The sequence below is a fragment of the Scyliorhinus canicula genome, chromosome 31 (assembly GCF_902713615.1).
Source record: "Scyliorhinus canicula chromosome 31, sScyCan1.1, whole genome shotgun sequence".
NCBI lineage: Eukaryota > Metazoa > Chordata > Chondrichthyes > Carcharhiniformes > Scyliorhinidae > Scyliorhinus > Scyliorhinus canicula.
In genome coordinates, this window is record NC_052176.1 from 4,958,277 (window position 1) to 4,980,877 (window position 22,601).

At 55.1% G+C, this 22,601-nt stretch overlaps 1 protein-coding gene across 1 annotated transcript in view; it reads left to right on the forward strand.

Annotated features, from left to right (window-relative positions):
- Positions 1-22,601, forward strand: part of LOC119958830 (neurexin-2-like) — a 691,929-nt gene that overhangs the window by 108,437 nt on the left and 560,891 nt on the right. The window contains exon 3 of the mRNA XM_038787333.1: positions 9,513-9,542. Within this exon, the coding sequence (XP_038643261.1) occupies positions 9,513-9,542 (30 nt within the window). The remainder of the gene's footprint in view (positions 1-9,512; positions 9,543-22,601) is intronic.

The following is a 22,601-nucleotide window of genomic DNA, read 5'->3' on the forward strand; positions in this document are numbered from 1 at the left end:
CTTCTCGCTCTCTCTCTTTCCCTCTCTCTATCCCTCTCTCTATCTCTTTCTCTCTATCTCGTTCTCTTTCTCTCTCTCTCTGTCTCCCTTTCTCGCTCTCTCTCTTTCTCTCTCTATCTCTTTCTCTCTATCTCGTTCTCTTTCTCTCTCTCTCTGTTTCACTTTGTCTCTTTCCCTCTCTCTCTGTCTCCCTTTCTCTCTCTCTATCTCCCTCACTCTCTCTTCCTCTCTTTCTCTATCTCTTTCTCGCTCTTTCTCTCTCTTTCTCTCTCTCCTTCCCTCTCTATTTCTCTCTCTCTCTCTCTCTCTCTCTCTCTTTCACTTTGTCTCTTTCCCTCTCTCTCTCTCTGTTTCCCTTTCTCTCTCTCTATCTCCCTCCCTCTCTCTGCGCGCCACGTCCTCGGGACGGCGCGGAGACACGCGAGGGGTCACCTGGGAGGTTGGCAAAGGAGGAGCCAGGAACGCCGGTTTGGGGGGGGGGGGGGGGGGGGAGTGCGGGGGAAGACGAGCCCCCGCAGACATGGGCGCCTCAATTCAGGACGGGCTGGGAGGCAGGAATCCGTGACCCGTTTTCCTGTCAGAGGGAGCTTGCTTGAACGCGTCGTCAACGGGATGAGATTTGTCCGAAACCTTTCGGATCCTTGGGGGAGGGGGGGGGGGGTCTTGACAGGGTGGGATGTGGAGAGGATGTTTCCTCTTGTGGGAGAATCGAGAACGGGGGGGGGGGGATCACTTTAAAAATAAGGGGGCGGCCCGTTTAACACGGAGACGGGGAGAAATGTTTTCTCTCAGAGAGTGGCGAGTCTCTGGGACTCTCTTCCTCGAAAGGTGGCGAAAGCAGAGACTGGGAATATTTTTTAGGCCGAGGTGGCTAGATTATCGATGAACAAGTGATGCGGTGAAAGGTTATCGTGGGGGAGGGGCGGTTAGGCTGGTTTAGCTCACAAGGCTAAATCGCTGGCTTATAAAGCAGACCAAGCAGGCCAGCAGCACGGTTCGATTCCCGTACCAGCCTCCCCGGACAGGCGCCGGAATGTGGCGACTAGGGGCTTTTCACAGTAACTTCATTGAAGCTTACTCGTGACAATAAGCGATTTTCATTTCATTTCAAATGTGGGGCTGAGATTCCAATCAGATTGGCCATGATCTTCTTAAGTGGAGGAGGGGTCCATGGGGGTACTCCTGTTTGAGCGTCCGTAAGAGTAGGAAGTTAAGAACATCGACATAGAGTGAGGCAGAGTCAGCATGGTTTTGTGAAAGGGAAACATGCTCGACTCAGGAGTTACAGCCCTTAGAGAATGTAACAAGCAGGGCAGATACAGGGGAACCAGTAGAGGTGGTGTACTTAGACTTCCAAAAGGCATTGGATAAGGGGCCACATGACAGCCCACTGCACGAGATAAGGAGGCATTCTGTCGGGGACAACATTTCGGCGTGGGCAGAGGATTAGTCAGCCAACAGGAAGCAGAGGATGGGGATAAACGGGCCATTTTGGAGTCGTCAACTTGCTGTTACTGGTGGAGCGCCACATGGCATCAGAACTGGGGCCTCAAACGTTTTGGATCTATCTGAAGTGCTTGGATGAGGGACTGGGGGGTGTATGATTGCCAGGTTTGCTGAATATCCCTACAGTGCAGGAGGAGGCCAATCGGCCCATTGGGTCTGCACCGACCTTCCGAAAGAGCCCCCTCGCTCGGCCCACTTCCCCGCCCTATCCCCGTAACCCCACCTAACCTGCACATCTTTGGACACCAAGGGACAATTTAGCACGGCCAATCCACCTAACCTACACATCTTTGGACTGTGGGAGGAAACCGGAGCACCCGGAGGAAACCCACGCAGACACGGGGAGAACGTGCAAATGCGCAAATCCGAGGCCGGAATTGAACCTGGGTCCCTGGCATAGTGAGGCAGCGGTGTTAATCACCGTGACGCCCTCACGTTGAATGGCGGATGTTCTGTTTCAGTGCTGGGGGCGCCGGTGAGGCCGCATCCCGAATATTTTGGGCAGTTTTGGTCTCCTTACTGAAGGTGGGGTGGAAATGAGTCAGAGGCCGTTCAGAGGAGGTTTACTCGATCGATACCCGGAATGGGGGGGTTGTCTCACGAGGGGAGGGGGGGGGTGGGTGGGGGATTGTTCCTGTTGGAGTTTAGAAGAGTGAAAGGGTGTGTGTGGGGTACTCGAGCGAAGTTGATAAGATCATGATCAATCTCGACAAGGCGGACGTGGAAAGGATATTGCCTATTTGTGGAGGTGTCCAGGACTGGTGGGGGGAGTGGGGGGGAGGGAGGGAAATTAGTGTGAGTGGGCGGGTCACCCTTTTGGGACGGAGGTGAGGAGGGTTGCTTTCTCTTCGAGGGTTGAGCGATTTTGCGACTCTGTGCCTCGGAAGGCAGTGACGGGACAGGGTGGGAGTGGCTCGATATCTTTAAGGCGGAGGGAGGGAGGTCCACGTTGGGCAAGGGGATCGAAGGTCATCGGGGTGGCTGGGGGGGGGGGGGGCGGCGTGGAACGCGAAACGCAAACGGATCAGCCAAGGCCTCATCGAATGGCGGAGCGGGCTCGAGGGGCCGAATGGCCGCCTCCCACACCGGGAGACTGCCGGGCCAATCGGAGCCCGGCAGAGGTTCTGCACTCAGCAGCGCCGCCGGGGGCGTCGTGGCTCGGGCGGGTAGTGCACCCGACCGAGCGCTTCGGATCGAAGAGGGAAAGCTGGCTCAGGCGCGTGATAGCGGGAAGGGGATTTGCTTTGTGGGGGTCGCGGGCGAGAAGTGGGGTGAGGGGCACCAAGGGCCAGGGTGCCCTTGTCGTTTGTGCCTATATGCACCACGACAACTGGCTGCTCACCCTCCCCCTTCAGTATGTCCTGCAGCCGATCGGAGACATCCCTGAACCGAGTATCCGGGAGGCAACATACCATTCGGGAGTATCGTTTTCGACCACAGAAACGCCTGTCTACTCCCCTTACAATTGAATCCCCTATGACTATAGCCCTGCCAGTCTTTTTCCCGCCCTTCTGTGCAGCAGAGCTAGCCACGGTGCCATGAGCCTGGCTACTACTGCCTTCCCCTGGTGAGACATCTCCCCCAACAGTATCCAAAACGGTTTACCTGTTTCGGAGGGAGATGACCGCAGGGGACACCTGCACTGCCTTCCTGCTCTTTCTCTGCCTTTTGGTCACCCATTCCCTGTCTCCCTCACCAATCCTAATCTGCGGCGTGACCAACTCACTGAACGTGCTATCCGCGACCTCCTCAGCATCGCGGATGCTCCAAAGTGAGTCCATCCGCAGCTCCATGCGGTCCGACAGGAAGCTGCAGCTGGACACACTTCCCGCACATGAAGAAGTCAGGGGCATCGGGCGAATAGCGGGAGGGCCTCCCGACATTTTTCACACCCTCCCGCTATTTGCGCCACGAATCGCCGTTTTTTTTACGGCGAGCCCCGTTTGGGGCATCTGGGGGCCCGATTGGCACGGCAGTGCCACGGCCGTGCCAAGGGGGGCATTGGCCCGCCATCGGTGCCCACCGATCGCGGGCCGTGCATCCGTAACGGACGCACTCTTTTCCCTCCGCCGCCCGGCAAGATCAGGCCGCCACGTCTTGCGGGGCGGCTGAGGGAAAAGACGCCAAATGCGCATGCGCGGCTGACGTCATCGGCCACGTCAGCTGCCGTGACGTTGGCGTGTGGCCTTGACGACCGTCGTCAAGGTCGCGCCGCTGTGACGCACGGGGCCGCGCTCCTAGCCCCGCCCCGGGGGGAGAATCGGCCTTCTCCGCATTTGCTCCTTGTTTCTCCCTCTCTCTCTTTCTCTCCCCCCCTATCCTCTCCCCCCCCCCCCCCCCCCCCCCCCCCCCCGTCTCTCTCTCCTCTCCTGATTTGAGGTGCTCCTTATAACTGATCTCTTTGTCCGAGTTTTTGGTTGCCTCCACTATCTCCCCTAATACCTGTCCCTTAACAATGGGCGGCACAACGGCACAGTGGCTAGCACTGATGCCTCACGGTGCCAGGGACCCGGGTTCGATTCCGGCCTCGAGTGACTGTCTGTGCGGAGTCTGCACGTTCTCCCCCGTGTCTGCGTGGGTTTCCTCCGGGTGCTCCGGTTTCCTCCCACGGTCCAATGATGTGCGGGCTAGGATTGGCCGTGCTAAATTGCCCCTTAGTGTCCAAAGATGTGCAGGTTAGGTGGATTGGCCGTGCTAAATTGCCCCTTAGTGTCCAAATATGTGCAGGTTAGGTGGATTGGCCGTGCTAAATTTCTCCATAGTGTTCAAAGATGTGCAGGTTAGGTGGATTGGCCGTGCTAAATTGTCCCTTAGTGTCCAAAGATGTGCAGGTTGGGTGGATTGGCCGTGCTAAATTGTCTCTTAGTGTCCAAAGATGTGCAGGTTAGGTCGATTGGCCGTGCTAAATTGCCCCTTAGTGTCCAAAGATGTACAGGTTAGGTGGATTGGCCGTGCTAAATTGCCCCTTAGTGTCCAAAGATGTGCAGGTTGGGTGCATTGGCCGTGCTAAATTGCCCCTTCATGTCCGAAGAAGTGTGGGGTTAGGTAGGGTTATGGGGCTGGGGCGGGGAAGCGGGCGTGGGCAGGGTGCCATTTCGGCGGGTCGGTACAGCCCCGATGGGCTGATTGGCCTCCTCCTGCTCTGACGGTGTTCTGTGATTCTGTGCTCTCCCCTGTGAAAGCTGTTGGGATGTTTCAAATGCATATTGTTGCTGGCAATATCGCGCAGGTTTAGAGAATGTGTGCAACGAAGCCATATAAGTCTCCGCACACCTCGGGGGGTTTGAACATGTGCAATGAGGGAAGGAACAGAACGAGCAGGTAAGGCTGGTCCAGTCGTGGCCTGGGATCAAAGATGAGGAGGTACCTCTGATTCCAAAATAATCTGGAAAAGTGTGTCGGGCGACTTACTTGGAAGGTATCGGGGAACGAAAGAAACGTTCAGAAATAATAATCTTTATTAGTGTCGCAAGTCGGCTTACATTAACACCGCAATGAAGTTAATGTGAAAATCCCCTCGTCGCCACGTTCCGGCGCCTGTTCGGGTCACAGAGGGAGAATTCAGAATGTCCAATTCACCCAACAAGCACGTCTTTCGGGACTTGTGGGAGGAAACCGGGGAACCCGGAGGAAACCCGCGCAGGCACCGGGGGGAGAACGTGCAGACTCCACACACAGACAGTGACCCGAGCCCGGGAATCGAACCTGGGACCCTGGCGCTGTGAAGGGATGGTGCTAACCACTGTGCTACCGTGTGCCCCCCCCTCCCCCCTTCCCCCACCATGCACTAGTGATTGCGGCGCTGGTAGCGCAGAGACTTGTGGTTCATACAAGCGCCGTGGTACCTAGTTAACACTTGTGGTTCACCTGGCACGCCTCCATCGATTTCCCCGCCCCCTCCCCCATCGTAACTCGAATCCTCATCAAAATCCGGGATGTGCGAAGTTTCGAAACTCATCGCGATTCCCCCCCACCCCCCCCCCCCCCCCTATTCTTTCTGGTGTGGATCGTTCTCCATCCCTAATTGCCCCCTCTTGAACCGAGTGTCTCGCTCGGCCCATTTCCGAGGGGGGGTGGTTAAGAGTCACCCACAGAGCTGTGTGTGTGTGTGTGTGTGGGGGGGGGGAGGGGGGGGGGGGGGACTGGAGTCACATGTAGGCCAGACCGGGGTAAGGACGGCAGATTTCTCCCTTTCCCCGAAGGGGGAACATTAGTGAAGCAGATGGGGTTTTTTTTTAACCACAATCGATGATCGTTGTCACGGTCGCCGTTACCGAGACTGAGCTGTACGATTCCAGATTTTTAGGAATTTAATTTAAATTCCCATCAGCTGCCCTGGTGGGGTTTGAACCCAAGTCGTCCTCCCCCCCCTCCCTCCCCCCCTCCCCCCCCCCCGGAACACTACCCTGGGGTTCTCTAGATTACTGCGTCAATTCTCAGAGAAGCCTGCTGAGGTAGGCCTCCACACCCCCCCCCCCCCCCCCCGCACTCTCTGTCTTATGTCACGGGGCCCCGTCAGTAATTAAGGTGTGCGATTAATTTTTTGACAATTGGTGAAACAGACTGCACATCAGTGGTTGGGACCCTCCCCCCTCTTGGGATCCTCCCCCCTCCCCCAAACCTTGCGGCCTCCTCTAACCGGCTTTGGCCTTGGCAATAAGTGGCAGGCCTACTTTTCGAGAGTTGGGGCCCAACCCTGCTCGCTCGTCGCCTTATAGTGGAAATCATAGAATTTACCGTGCAGACGGAAGCCATTCGGCCCATCGAGTGTGCACCGGCTCCTGGAAAGAGCACCCTACCCAAGGTCAACACTACCACCCTATCCCCATAACCCAGTAACCCCACCCAACACTAAGGGCAATTTTGGACACTAAGGGCAATTTAGCACGGCCAATCCACCCAACCTGCACATCTTTGAACTGTGGGAGGAAACCGGAGCACCCGGAGGAAACCCACGCACACACGGGGAGGATGTGCAGACTCTGCACAGACAGTGACCCAAGCCGGGAATCGAACCTGGAGCTGTGAAGCAATTGTGCTATCCACAGTGCTACCGTGCTGCCCCTATAGTGGTTGGGGAAAGGAAGTGTCTGGTGTTGTTGTGCTTCTCTGCCGTGCCTGATGTGCGTGGGACCACAACTTGCGTGGAGCAGGAGTAGGCCGTTTGGCCCATCGAATCGGCCCTGCCTGCCACTCAGTAACTAAAAAAAACAACAGACACAGGAAAGGGCTGAAAAGGAAACTAAAAACAACAGTCACGGGGCAGGGCTGAAAAGGAAACTAAAAACAACAGTCACGGGGCAGGGCTGAAAAGGAAACTTAAAACAATGGACACAGGGCAGGGCTGAAAAGGAAACTTAAAACAATGGACACAGGGCAGGGCTGAAAACGAAACTACAAACAGACCCAGACCCTCCCATGAGTAGCCTGCTCAGCCGTTACCCTCTTCGTCACGGCTTTAGCAGACATGTAGTCTGGGTACCTTAACCTCAGTTCCTTTAGTAACATTACTGCAGCAGACGCATCATCAACCCCCCTCATAAGACATAAGGAGCAGAAGAACTCGGCCCATCGAGAACATCTCTGTTACATCTCCTCAGCCGCCTTCTCTCCAAGGAGAACAATCCCGATTCTCTCCAATCCATCCTCACAACTGAAGTTTCTCAACCCTGGGACCATTCTTGTTAACCTCCTCCGCTCTCTCTCTCCAACGCGGACACACCCTTCCCACTGTGTGGCGTCCAGAACTGCACCCAATATTCCTTCTGAGGTCTAACTCGTTCTTGTGTAAGGTGAGCAAACCTCCTCGCTCTTGTGCTCAATTTGTGTTCAAATTGTCTGCCTTCCGGGTTATCCACCCATACAAGTATAAAGTACAGGAGTAAAGAGGTGTTGCTACAATTGTACAGGGTCTTGGTGAGACCACATGGGAAATACGGTGCACAGTTTTGGTCTCCACATTTAAGAAAAAGATACCCTTGCATCTGAGGCGGTACAGCCAGCGTTCACTAGATTGGTCCCTGGGATGAGGAGGGGTTGTCCTACGAGGAGCGGCTGAGTAAATTGGGTTTACATTCTCTGGAGTTTGGAAGAATGACAGGTGACCTCATTGAGACCTCCAGGATTCTGAAGGGGGTTCGATAGGGTGGAGGCTGAGAGACTGTTCCCCCACTGGTCAGGGAATCTATAAACACGGGGGGGGGTGGGGCACAATCTCAGGATAAGGGGACCGATCAGTTCGGAATGAGATGAGGGGAAATTTCTTCACTCGGGGAAGGAGTCGGCCATTTTGGGGACAAAGATGAGGAGAAATTTCTTCACTCGGGTAAGGAGTCGGCCATTTTGGGGACCGAGATGAGGAGAAATTTCTTCACTCGGGGAAGGAGTCGGCCATTTTGGGGACCGAGATGAGGAGAAATTTCTTCACTCGGGGAAGGAGTCGGCCATTTTGGGTACTGAGATGAGGAGACATTTCCTCACTCGGGGAAGGAGTCGGCCATTCTGGGGACAGAGATGAGGAGAAATGTCTTCATTCGGAGAAGGAGTCGGCCATTTTGGGACGCAGGTTAATCAAGGATGATTATTTAGAGCAATTAAAACAGAAAATTCCGGAAAATCGAGCAGATCTGGCAGCCTCCGTGGAGCGGGGAACATAGTTGCCGTTTCGAGTCCTTATGTCTCTTCAGAACTGAAGAAGGTTAGAGATTCGATGGATTATTTAGTTGGAGAGGGGTGGGGGGGAGCAGAATAGAAAGTGATGGATAGGTCGGAGCTAAGGAGAGGTTGCAAAAGATGTCATGGGCACAAGACGACGGGAGTGTTAATGGTAGCGTTAAGGACTAAAGAAGGTGCCAGTGGCGGCATAATGGTGACAGGTGGCCTTGAGGGGGAGGGCCGATTTGTATCGGGGGTGGGGGGGGAGAAAAAAATTGAAAAAGGGGATCAAAACGGAGGGCAAAAGTTCACAGTCTCAGGTTGTCGAACCCGATGTTGAGCCCGGGCCTTTGCGGTCCGGCTTGACTGGGGGGGCGTTGCGGCAGGCCGAGGGCGGGCGCGGGGCGGGGGCCCCGGGATACCGAGGGTGGGAACGGCCGGGCCTATCCAGCGTCCGCAGCCTTCTGGCTTTTCGCCTGACCGTTTGGAGCATTGAAACCCCCCCCACACCCCCCCCCCCCACACCCCCCCACCCCAGCAGAAGATATTCCCCGTTTCAAATGCGCGTCGAGGATGGGGAACCTTGATGGGTCTGCCATTTTCCGTCCAGTGTCGGCCGGGGGGGGGGGGGGGGGGGGGGGGGGGGGGGGGGGCAGAGAGGGAGGCGAGGCGTGTGGAGGGTTTGGAGGGCGGTGGAGGCATCGAGGATAATCCTTTGGTGACCGACAATGGAGGACGTGCGGCGTGAGGTTTGCAATGGAGGGTTGGCGAGGGGGAGGAGGTCAAAGTTCACCCAGGCCGGTACCCAACCAGGGACCCCCCTGGCGGTGGAGGCGTCGAGGATAATCCTTTGGCGACCGACAATGGAGGACGTGCGGCGTGAGGTTTGCAATGGAGGGTTGGCGAGGGGGAGGAGGTCAAAGTTCACCCAGGCCGGTACCCAACCAGGGACCCCCCCGCCCCTGTTCCCTGCCCTCCCACCCCCTCCCCCGACTGCGTTGGACCATGGCCGGACCACCGCGCGCAAAGTACAGAAGGCGCCTGATGAGACGTCCGAGATTTGTTTGCAATGATCCTTTTGTGTTCTCTGTGCCTTCTTCCATTACCCTTTCCACACAAAAAAAAAAGGCATTCGTCCGCGACCTCCGGTTGGGGGATGCTTTTTTTTTCTCTCTCTCTCTCTCTCTCTCTGAATGTCTCATTTTAGTTTCGACATCCGCCGTTTTCGGGCGAATGTCTGTCACAAGCGGACGCTGCCGCTTGTGACGAAACGAGAAAAAAAAAAAAAATCGTTATCCCGTAAATTTTGATCATTTTTTTTATTCTGTTTAATTTTCTTTTTTCCCCTCAAGGTCCTGCTCACCTGATGCTAAACAGCCAAGGTATGGCCTAATTTCCTTTTGCGTTTTTCCGAACCATCTCCTTTCTGTTCTGTACCCCCATTGTTGCTGAATCATGTCCCCCTCCATCCTCACCCCTCCCCCCCTCCCCCAACCCCCACCACCCCCCACCCCCACCCTCCCACCCCCACTTCCCCCCCCCTGATATTGGACCGCGTCTGATACCATAGCCGGGTTTGTGACCACAGCCTAAGACTGACCCAATCGCTTATCCTTTCAGTGTTTCGCTTAATGCAATGAGCTTGTGGCGTCCGCCATATTGTTTTATTTTGGTTTTGGTCTATGCATCATGGGATTTAAGAATGCATGGATTATTTGGATGGTGGGGGCTGGTATTTACGGAGGCCGGGGGGTGGGGGGGGGTGTTGGGTGAAGCACATTTCTAACCTTGAACCGGGGCACACAAATTGTCAGTTGTGCGTGCAGGCGCCGGGCGGTGATTGGCCGTTTGACTCGAGCAGGTGGACAGAGAGCGATCTTGTTCGAGGTTGGGTTCGGAGACGCGTGCTTGTGACTTTTTCGCTCCGCGATTAAATGTCGGTCCGAGTCACGGTTGGTCCAGCGCCTGCCCTCGACCAACTGGGTACACCGCTTAGGGGCCGGTTATTCCACTGTAAGCTCTTTAGGAAGAATGGCGATGGGATGAGAGTACAGAGACCTGGATTTATTACAAATGGATGTGAGTGGGTGTGACATAGTGTGAAACATGTTCGATTTTAGTCTGTGTGTTGCAACAATCAAAAACCGCAGGTTTATCCCTCAATGTGGTCGACCCACCATCTCCGTGGCTCTGTTTCCTCGAGCTCAATGGAAATAATGTTTTGAGGTAGGGGTGTAACTTGAAAATCTGTGGGAGACAATTCAAGTCAGCTCTTTGCTCCTAATGGATCTTCCTGTGCAGTTTTTTTCTCCTCTGTGTGACTGGGAAGCGGTTATGGTGCCATGCTGGACAAGCCTTGGTTGATGACTACCTCGTGACGTTGGGCGATAGGCGTCGCCAGGAATGGGACCTCCCAGGGTCAGGAGTTCTCAGTGACCTGGGCGATGGTCGTACTGGGCTGGTCGCCGTCTCGGTTCTCAGCGTTTCCTCGTGTTGCACTGGCGGAGCAGGTGGCTACCGACCCCCCTGCCCCGCCCCCACGCCCCGCCCGACTCAGGAGCGCGAGGGCGGCCCAGATTTCCCATCGGGGGCAGGTCCCAGGTTGTGCCGGTGTTTGAGGTCACCGACCCACGAGCCGGGACGATTAGACCCCAATATCGAAAGTTACTTCGGGCACCCGCCTTGGTCGGAGATGGGGTGGGATTTGGAATAAGCTCCCTGTTCCAAATTCGAGTTGGGCATTTGCTTCGGGACGAGTATTGAGGGGTGTCTCCCACTGAATGTTCTTTGGACTGGAGGCTGGGACACAGTGACTGACTTCTGACCAGGGATGGCGGGGGGTCGGGGGGGGGGGTTGCACCGGGAAACCCGCAGCGAGGCGCATCGCCGGAGGTCCCACCAGCATGCACGGCAGGAAAACTCCGACACGGCGGCATGGCGGCTAGCACCACTGCCTCACGGCGTCAGGGACCCGGGTTCGATTCCAGGCTCAGGTGACAGTCCGTGCGGAGTCAGCACCTTCTTCCCCCGTGTCTGCGTGGGTTTTCTCCGGGTGCTCCGGTTTCCTCCCACGGTCCCAAAGTGTGGTAAATGATAAATTGCACCTTAGTGTCCAAAGATGTGCAGGTTGGGTGGATTGGCCGTGCTAAATTGCCCCTTAGTGTCCAAAGATGTGCAGGTTAGGTGGATTGGCCGTGCTAAATTATCCCTTAGTGTCCAAAGATGTGCAGGTTAGGTGGATTGGCCGTGCTAAATTGCCCCTTAGTGTCCAAAGATGTGCAGGTTAGGTGGATTGGCCGCGCTAAATTGCCCCTTAGTGTCCAAAGATGTGCAGGTTAGGTGGATTGGCCGTGCTAAATTGCCCCTTAGTGTCCAAAGATGTGCAGGTTAGGTGGATTGGCCGTGCTAAATTATCCCTTAGTGTCCAAAGATGTGCAGGTTAGGTGGATTGGCCGTGCTAAATTGCCCCTTAGATAGATAGATAGATAGAGAAATACAGCACAGAACAGGCCCTTCGGCCCACGATGTTGCGCCGAACTTTTGTCCTAGGTTAATCATAGAATTTTGGACAATTTTTCATGGCCAATCCACCCAACCTGCACATCTTTGGACTGTGGGAGGAAACCGGAGTACCCGGAAGAAACCCACGCAGTCACGGGGAGGATGTGCAGACTCCACACAGACAGCGACCCAAGTCGAAATCGAACTTGGGACCCTGGAGCTGTGAAGCAATTGTGCTATCCACAATGCTACCGTGCTGCCCTTAAGAAGTTAACCTACACTCCATTATTCTACCCTAATCCATGTACCTATCCAATAGCCGCTTGAAGGTCCCTAAATTTTCCGACTCAACTACTTCCACAGGCAGTGCATTCCATGCCCCCACTACTCTCTGGGTAAAGAACCTACCTCTGACATCCCCTCTATATCTTCCACCATTTATCTTAAATTTATGTCCCCTTGTAATGGTGTGTTCCACCTGTGGAAAAAGTCTCTGACTGTCTACTCTATCTATTCCCCTAATCATCTTATAAACCTCTATCAAGTCGCCCCTCATCCTTCTCCGTTCTAATGAGAAAAGGCCTAGCACCCTCAACCTTTCCTCGTATGACCTACTCTCCATTCCAGGCAACATCCTGGTAAATCTCCTTTGCACCTTTTCCAAAGCTTCCACATCCTTCCTAAAATGAGGTGACCAGAACTGCACACAGTACTCCACATGTGGCCTGACCAAGGTTTTGTACAGCTGCATCATCACCTCACGGCTCTTAAATTCAATCCCTCTGCTAATGAACGCTAGCACACCATAGGCCTTCTTCACAGCTCTATCCACTTGAGTGGCAACTTTCAAAGATCTATGAACATAGACCCCAAGATCTCTCTGCTCCTCCACATTGCCAAGAACCGTACCATTAACCCTGTATTCCGCATTCATATTTGTCCTTCCAAAATGGACAACCTCACACTTGTCAGGGTTAAACTCCATCTGCCACTTCTCAGCCCAGCTCTGCATTCTATCTATGTCTCTTTGAAGCCGACAACAGCCCTCCTCACTATCCACAACTCCACCAATCTTCGTATCATCTGCAAATTTACTGACCCGCCCTTCAACTACCTCATCCAAGTCGTTAATGAAAATCACAAACAGCAGAGGACCCAGAACTGATCCCTGCGGTACGCCACTGATAACTGGGCTCCAGGCTGAATATTTGCCATCCACCACCACTCTCTGTCTTCCATCGGTTAGCCAGTTTGTTATCCAACTGGCCAAATTTCCCACTATCCCATGCCTCCTTACTTTCTGCATAAGCCTACCATGGGGAACCTTATCAAATGCCTTACTAAAATCCATGTACACTACATCCACTGCTTTACCTTCATCCACATGCTTGGTCACCTCCTCAAAGAAGTCAATAAGACTTGTAAGGCAAGACCTACCCCTCACAAATCCGTGCTGACTATCCCTAATCAAGCAGTGCCTTTCCAGATGCTCAGAAATCCTATCCCTCAGTACCCTTTCCATTACTTTGCCTACCACCGAAGTAAGACTAACTGGCCTGTAATTCCAGGGTTATCCCTATTCCCTTTTTTGAACAGGGGAAACGACGTTCGCCACTCTCCAATCCTCTGGTATCACCCCTGTTGACAGCGAGGACGAAAAGATCATTGCCAACGGCTCTGCAATTTCATTTCTTGCTTCCCATAGAATCCTTGGATATATCCCGTCAGGCCCGGGGGACTTGTCTATCCTCAAGTTTTTCAAAACGCGCAACACATCTTCCTTCCTGACAAATATCTCCTCGAGCTTATCAGTCTGTTTCACACTGTCCTCTCCAACAATATGGCCCCTCTCGTTTGTAAATACTGAAGAAAAATACTTGTTCAAGACCTCTCCTATCTCTTCAGACTCAATACACAATCTCCCGCTACTGTCCTTAATCGGACCTACCCTCGCTCTAGTCATTCTCATATTTCTCACATATGTGTAAAAGGCCTTGGGGTTTTCCTTGATCCTACCTGCCAAAGATTTTTCATGCCCTCTCTTAGTGTCCAAAGATGTGCAGGTTAGGTGGATTGGCCGTGCTAAATTGCCCCTTAGTGTCCAAAGATGTGCAGGTTAGGGTGGATTGGCCGTGCTAAATTGCCCCTTAGTGTCCAAAGATGTGCAGGTTAGGGTGGATTGGCCGTGCTAAATTGCCCCTTAGCGTCCAAAGATGTGCAGGTTAGGTGGATTGGCCGTGCTAAATTGCCCCTTAGCGTCCAAAGATGTGCAGGTTAGGGTGGATTGGCCGTGCTAAATTGTCTCTTAGTGTCCAAAGATGTGCAGGTTAGGGTGGATTGGCCGTGCTAAATTGCCCCTTAGTGTCCAATGGTTGGGTTGGATTCAGGGTAGAGCAGGGATTGGGCCTAGGTGAGGGTGCTCTTTCGAAAAGGGTAGGCGCAGGCTCGAGGGGCCGGAAGGCCTCCTGCCGCACTGCAGGGATTCAGTGATGATTCTATTCGAAAGACTGCGGTCGGAATCCTCCGCTGGCGGCGGCCGGAACACAGAATCTCTCCTCAGCTCCGTCTGAACTCAGCGGCTAGTCTTGTGCATGAAAGGCGACCCTAGGCCGAACCCTGCCTCGCCCGGCCTGCCGAAGGTGGCTCCCGACCCCTGCCCCTCCACCACCATCTATCCCCCCCGCCCCTCCCTTCCCCGGTTTCCTGCTTATCCAACTTGCAGAGGCATCCCGTCCTTCTGCGCCTGGCAGCCGCGCTGTGTCCGCCTCACTCAGGCACCCACCCTGAAGGCCGGAAGCCTAATTTAGCAATTTGCTCTGCCGCTGTTACGACCTGGAGGTTTAAGCTCGTCGTTAATCGCGGGCGCTCTCGAAAACCTACCCGCCTGTCTGAACAGGCTACCACTTTGAAGATCACGCGACCTTCCGCACCTTCTCCTGGCAAGAGAAGTTTTTCATAGAATTTACAGTGCTGAAGGAGGCCATTCGGCCCATCGAGTCTGCACCGGCTCTTGGAAAGAGCGCCCTACCCAAGGTCAACACCTCCACCCTATCCCCATAACCCAGTAACCCCACCCAACACTAAGGGCAATTTTGGACACTAAGGGCAATTTATCACGGCCAATCCACCCAACCTGCTCATCTTTGGACTGTGGGAGGAAACCGGAGCACCCGGAGGAAACCCACGCACACACGGGGGGGAGAACGTGCAGACGCCGCACAGACAGTGACCCAAGCCGGGAATCGAACCTGGGACCCTGGAGCTGTGAAGCCATTGTGCTATCCACAATGCTACCGTGCTGCCACCGACTAATATATAAATCCCAATCAGGCGCAAGGAATAGGCCACTCGGCCCATCGAGCCCGCCCCGCCATTCAATAGGATCGCAGCCGAGCTGATTGGAACCACATTCCCGACGACCCTCTCCCCCCCCCCCCCCCCCCCCCGATAACCTGTCACCCCCACCCCCTCGTCAATCGAGAATCTATCCACCTCGACCTTAAAAAAACATTCGCAGTCTCCGCTTCCCCCGCCTCCTGAGGAAGAGAGTCCCAGAGACTGGGATCGCGGCTGAACTGTTTGGAACCTTGACTCCACGTTCCCGCCACACCCCCATCACCTTTTCACCCCGCCCCTCCCCGCCCAATAGAGAATCTAGCCACCTCGGCCTGAACAGCAGTCAGACATTCCGCCGCCTCTCGGGGAAGAGAGTTCCAGAGACTCGCCGCCCTCTGAGGGAAAACATTTCCCCCCCGTCTCCGTTTCAAACGGGCCGCCCCATTATTTTTAAACAGTGACCCCCCCCCCCCCCCCCCCCCGCCCCTTCGTTCTCGATTCTCCCACAAGAGGAAACATCCGCTCCACATCCCACCCTGTCAAGACCCCCCTCCCCTCAGGATCTGAAAGGTTTCGATCGAGTCGCCTCTCACCCTTCTAAACTCCAGCGGGTACGAACCCGACCTCTCCGACCCTTTCCTCATCGGACAACCCGCCCGTTCCCGGCGTTAGTCTGGGAAACCTTCCCCGAACCGCTTCCCGCGCATTGACATCTTTCCTCGGATAAGGAGAGCGACACTGTCCACAACGCTCCAGATGTGGTTCCGGAATCAGATAGTTAATTAATCTGTGATAAGAGGCGAGATTCCTCCCAATTCCTCAGCACCAGTTGAGTTCCGACCTGACTGGACTTGTTCTTGGAATCAAAGGAGGGTGTTAGTGGGCAGACCGTTCTTCGGGTCACATGACATCATGGAGTCACATGTCAGCCAGACCCGGGTAAGGACGGCATTTTTCCCTCAAAGGGGGGTATTAGTGAACCAGATGTTTTTTTTTATTTACGGCAATCGTTGTCACGGCCGACGTTACTCGGACTGAGCTGGGCAATTCCAGATTTCATTCATTGAGTTCGGCTGGGAATCAAATCCAGTTTGGCGGCGTTCCCATTCGTGTCACCGTATCTTGAGAATTCCAGGTTTCCGTCCACCGCCACAGGCGCTCGCTTTCCGTTTCCTGGGAGGGGGGTGGGGTGGGTAGTGTGCGGGGGGGGGGGGGGGAGAGGGGGGGAGGGCCAAGCCGAGGGAACTCCCAGCCCAGGCCTCTCTTCGTCCCTCTCCCTCCTTCCGGGCACTCCGTAAAGCCCACCTCTTCCATCGAGACGTGGGCCACGTGGGGCGGGATTCTGCGAAAAACCGGCGGGGCGGGCAACTCCGGCGGGAAGGAGTGACGTGGAGCACTCCGGCGTCGGGCCGCCCCGAATCCTGCACGCCTTCAGGGGCCCCGGAGTGGTTTGCAGCCGGGCGCGGACCCGGCCACTCCAAAACCTGTAACCCCCCGGACCCCCCCCCCCCCCCCTCCACTCCCAGCCCCCACCAAAGACCCCTCCTGCCAGCGGAACGGCTCTCCCCCCCACCTGGACACAGTTCACAGCCACCACGCGAGGTCCCCGAGCACACGCAACCAACGCCGTCGGGGACTCGGGGAATCGGCCACCTGAGGCCGTCCATACGGCGCGCGGTGTACTCCCCGAGCGCGCCGTTTTTGACGGGGTGGAGCGTGGTAAAAACGGAACCGCGTCAGCGATCGGACAATCCCGCGCCCTGTGTTGAAGGGGAGACTCTGGAATCATTTCCCACACCTTGGCAGCCACTCCTCCCTGCGAGGGCCACCGTCGACGGGGAGATCCAACGCCGGATCGGCTGGCCCAGCTCGGCCCTGCACAAACCGCGGGGGGGGGGGGGGGGGTCCTCGTGTGCAGCGTAGCGGCGGTCACCGCACTCACTGATTGGCGGAGCAGGCTCGATGGGCCGAATGGCCTAATTCAGCTCCTACGCCTGGGTGTTTCCTGGTCTTTCGGGTCACCCCTGCTGTGCTGCATTGAGTCCCGGGCGGTGCGTCGGCGATACGGGTGGGCGTTGGAGAAATTCCTTCAGAAATATCTCCGCCTCATCCTGCAGATTGAATGGGAAGAACGTCGATGAAACACTGCTGACCTCCTTGAAGCCAGCTCCTCAGGAATTCAGGGAAAATTCCTGGAAAACCATGTACGATGGTCTGGACACCAGGGGATGGTCTACCCTGATTGGCCCCGTTTCCTCAACTCTCAGCCAGTCACTCTGAACCTCATTCACGGATGTGGGCGTCGCTGGCTATAGGCCCAGTATTTATTGTCCATCCCTAATTGCCCCTCGAGAAGGTGGTGGGTGAGCTGCCATCTTGAACCCGCTGCAGTCCCATGTGGTGTAGGTACACCCACCGTGCTGTTAGGGAGAGACCTCCAGGGTTTTGACCCCGGCCACAGTGAAGGAACGGCCGATATATTTCCGAGTCGGGATGGCGAGCGACTCGGAAGGGGGGGGAACTTGCAGGCGGGGGTGTTCCCCGTGCGTCTGCTGCTGCCCTCGTCCTTCTAGACGGTAGAGGTGGCGGGTTTGGAAGGTGCTGTCGAAGGTGAGTGGCTGCGGTGCGTCTTGTAGACGGTGCGCACGGCTGCCGCTGTGCGTCGGGGGGGGGGGGGGGGGTGGAGGGGGTGAATGTTTGTGGTTAGCGTGTCGATCGAGCGGGGCTGCTTTGTCCCTGGATGGTGTCGAGCTTCTCGAGTGTTGTTGGGAGCCGCGCTCATCCAGGCGAGTGGAGAGTCCCTCACACTCCTGACTTGGGCCTTGTAGATGGTGGACAGGCTTTGGGGGGGGGGGGGGGGGGGGGGGGGGGGTCAGGAGGTGAGTTACTCTCCGCAGGATTCCCAGCCTCTGACCTGCCCTGGTAGCCACAGTGTTAATGTGGCTGGGTCCAGTTCAGTTTCTGATCAATGGTAACCCCCAGGGTGTGGATTGTGGGGGATTCAGCGATGGTAATGCCATTGAATGACAAGCGGGGATGGTTGGATCCTCTCTTGTAGGAGATGGTCATTGCCTGGCACATGTGTGGTGTGAATGTAACTTGCCCCTTGTCAGCCCCAAGCCTGGATATTGTCCAGGTCTCGCTGCATTTGGACATGGGCTGCTTCAGTATCTGAGGAGTTGCGAATGGTGCTGAACATTGTGCAGTCATCCGCAAACATCCCCACTTCTGACCTTATGATGGAAGGGAGGTCATTGATGAAGAGGGTTCGGCTTCAGACAGCCCTGGGCCAGGTGCGACACTTGATGATTGGCCTTCGAGTGAGAGATTGGTGGCGTCAAGAGAGACGTGAACTGTCGCCCTGTGCCTGGAGCGCGCACCGGTGCCCTCCATATCACCAGGACTCTTCGCATTAACCAATCTCATTAGGGGTTGATTTAAATACAATAGGAGTCATTCTACTTATAGTCATTTTGAAGGGATTATTCCATTTACAACTGATAACCTCATTCGCTGGCATTCTCTGCTGGACAATGTGGTGACAGCATTCCTGTCTCATTGTGTCATCGAGTGGTTAACACACTCTCTTTTCAAAATCATATATAAACCATGAGTGTGTTGGGTTCCCTGTGGGCACGTTCATGTAATCAAAAACGTTCCGCACAGATAGAAGAAGGTTGACTTTGATGAGGGCGTCCGATCTGTTTAACGTGTGGCTTGCTGCATGGCGGCGGGGTGGCACAGTGGTTAGCACTGTTGCTTCACAGCTCCGGGGTTCCAGGTTTGATTCCTGGGCTTGGGGTCACTGTCAACGATACATAGAATTTACAGTGCAGAAGGAGGCCATTCGGCCCATCGAGTCTGCACCGGTTCCTGGAAAGAGCTCCCTACCCAAGGTTAACACCTCCACCCTATCCCCGTAACCCAGTAACCCCACCTAACACTAAGGGCAATTTTGGACACAAAGGGCAATTTATCACGGCCAATCCACCTAACCCGCACATCTTTGGACTGTGGGAGGAAACCGGAGCACCCGGAGGAAACCCACGCACACAGGGGGAGGATGTGCAGACTCCGCACAGACAGCGACCCAAGCCGAAGTCGAACCTGGGACCCTGGAGCTGTGAAGCGATTGTGCTATCCACAATGCTACTGCGCTGCCCTCTGTGCGGAGTCTGCACGTTCTCCCCTCCGTGCCCCCGTGGGTTCCCTCCGGGCGCTCTAGTTTCCTCCCACAAGTCCCCGAAAGACGTGCTGTTGGGTGAATTGGACATTCTGAATTCTCCCTCTGTGACCCGTACAGGCGCCGGAATGTGGCGACGAGGGGATTTTCACAGTAACTTCATTGCAGTGATAATGTGAACCTACTTGTGACACTAATAAAGATTATCATTATGACTGGTCCCTGGCTCTCGAAGGCGCTGACCGCTTGCAGGGTGCAAATCTCCTGGTCAGCTCTCAGTCCTGCCTTGTCCTCACTGTTTCCTGTGACCCCCAGGAAGTGTTTCTGTTGCGTCTCTTCCCTCGGAGGAGGGCAGACTTTCATCGGTTCCCCCCCGGCAAAGTATCCCTCCCACCCCGGAACAGGTGGCGAGCCGGTCGCCGGAGGACGAGGAGACGGCCACTCCGCCGTGCCTGACCAGCCGTCTCTCGCCCGCTCCTTCCCTTCCGCTGCTGGAGGGTGTTGGGTGTATCTTGACCGCACCGAACTCGCCCATCGCGCCCTTGAGCGTTTGCTCCCTCCACCCCCCCCCCCGACGCACAGCGGCAGCCGTGCGCACCGTCTACAAGACGCCCCGCAGCCACTCGCTCCTTCGACAGCACCTTCCAAACCCGCCACCTCTACCGTCTAGAAGGACGAGGGCAGCAGCAGACGCACGGGGAACGCCCCCGCCTGCAAGTTCCCCCCCCCCTCCGAGCCGCTCGCCCATCCCGACTGGGAAATATATCGGCCGTTCCTTCACTGTGGCTGGGGTCAAAATCCTGGGAACTCCCCTCCCTAACAGCACGGTGGGTGTACCTACACCACGTGGGACTGCGGCGGGTTCAAGATGGCGGCTCACCCGCCACCTTCTCAAGGGGCAATTAGAACATAGAACAGTACAGCACAGAACAGGCCCTTCGGCCCTCGATGTTGTGCCGAGCAATGATCACCCTACTCAAACCCATGTATCAACCCTATACCCATAACCCAACAACCCCCCCCCTTAACCTTACTTTTTAGGACACTACGGGCAATTTAGCACGGCCAATCCACCTAACCCGCACATCTTTGGACTGTGGGAGGAAACCGGAGCACCCGGAGGAAACCCACGCACACACGGGGAGGACGTGCAGACTCCGCACAGACAGTGACCCAGCCGGGAACCGAACCTGGGACCCTGGAGCTGTGAAGCATTTATGCTAACCACCATGCTACCGTGCTGCCCATGGGCAACAATGGGCAATAAATGGGCAATAAATGTTGGGCCTGTAGCCACCGACGCCCACATCCCATGAACACATTTTAAAATTCTAAAAGGCTTTTCTCTCGCGTTACGCGGCCTTGTGTCAAATGGTGTTCGCTAATTCCTCCTGTGGCGCGTCCAGAAATACCTTATTATGGACGGTCGTTGTTGTTTGGTGTGACAATACGATTGTCGTATTTATCACTCGCGATTCCCTCAGAGAATCATTGACACCTTTGCCGGCGTCGAATCGTGTTCTCTCAGCTTCTGAGGTTGCCGCCTGGTGTTTGTGAACAGAATTAATTGATTTGAATTGACCGAGGCGAGGAAGGTGGCACGTTGCGGGATTAGCCCCGACCTTGGAAGAAGAAAGGGGGCAGATTTGTCAACCTCCGTGACGTTAATGAACTCGGAGTTACGACCCCCAGGGCCAGCGTGCGGTCAATTCTAGTCCAACGTGCCCCGGGGTGACAACGCTAGTGAATTAACCAATAGTCCTGATAAATATAGCCAAAGTCTTTGGCCCTTGGCCACTCAATAATCACAGTCACCAGGTTTGTGAACGTAAACACGGTTAGTTTATTAAAAATAATAATAGTCTTTATTATTGTCACCAGCGGGCTGAAATTACACTGCAATGAAGTTAGAATGGGTATGAAATGAGCAGCGAATACATCTGTTTAATGATTAACTAATGCCCACTTTAATCTGCCCCCCCCCCCACTCTCTTCACACACACACACATACACACAAGACAGACAAACACAGAGGGGTGGAAAGGGGTAAAAATCTTAAGTGGAGAGAGCAAACCGTCTTTGTTTCAGAAGATGTTTCCTTCGCACAAGTCCTTCACAGCAAGCCTGTAGGTTAAAGTCTTTGGTTGGCGGCCTGCGGTGGTCTTCTCTGTAGTTTTGGAATGAGGCATTTTTCTGGCGGAGCACCTCATTTCGGTGCAGACTTTGCTATGTGTTCGAGCTTTGCAAACAGGCTTGTGGAGAGAGAGTTGGCCAGGGCTCGGCTTGCACAGCCCCGTAACGGTTCTCCACTACGCGGGACAGCACACCAGCGGAATAAGATCCAATCGCCGCCCGTTACGGGGCAGAGGACAGCCCTTTGGGCCAATTCGCCGGCCGCCAGCCCTTCGCGGCTTCAGGCGGTTCGGACGTGCTTCACAGCCGATGATCGAAGCCGGTTGGCCGTTGTAATGCGGGCCTTCAGCAGCGGGCCCCGAGTAAAGCAGGCTCCCATGAACAGGAGCGGGGTAATGGTCAGATCGTCCGCCATTTTATTTTAACTTTCCGTCGATTGAGAAACACGTGTCACCTCAGCGCTTGTGCGGACACAATCCTGCTCCTCTTCAAAGAATATACCTGTGGGATCTTTCATAGACGCCCACGAGAGCACGGAGGCTGCGGGATTCTCCGTTGGCCGGATCATTCCCGCTCGGGATCTCAATTTAAAAAAATTAATTTAGTGTACCCAATTCGTTTTTTCCAATGAAGGGGCAATTTAGCCTGGCCAATCCACCTACCCTGCACATCTTTGGGTTGTGGGGGCGAAACCCACGTGGGGAGAATGTGCAAACTCCACACGGACTGTGACCCGGGATCGAACCTGTGACCTCGGCACAGGAGCACAAATGGATAGCACCGTGGCTTCACAGCGCCAGGGTCCCGGGTTCGATTCCCGGGCTTGGGTCACTGTCTGTGCGGAGTCTGCACGTCCTCCCCGTGTCAGCGTGGGTTTCCTCCGGGTGCTCCGGTTTCCTCCCACAGTTCAAAGATGTGCAGGTTAGGTGGATTGGCGGTGCTAAATTGCCCCTTAGTGTCCAAAGATGTGTAGGTTAGGTGGATTGGCCGTGCTAAATTGTCCCTTAGTGCCCAAAGATGTACAGGTTAGGTGGATTGGCCGTGCTAAATTGGCCCTTAGTGTCCAAAGATGTGCAGGTTAGGTGGATTGGCCGTGCTAAATTGCCCCTTAGTGACCAAAGATGTGTAGGTTAGGTGGATTGGCCGTGCTAAATTGCCCCTTAGTGTCCAAAGATGTGCGGGTTAGGTGGATTGGCCGTGCTAAATTGTCCCTTAGTGGCCAAAAAGGTTAGGAGGGGTTATTGGGTTACGGGGATAGGGTGGAAGTGATGGTTTAAGTGGGTCGGTG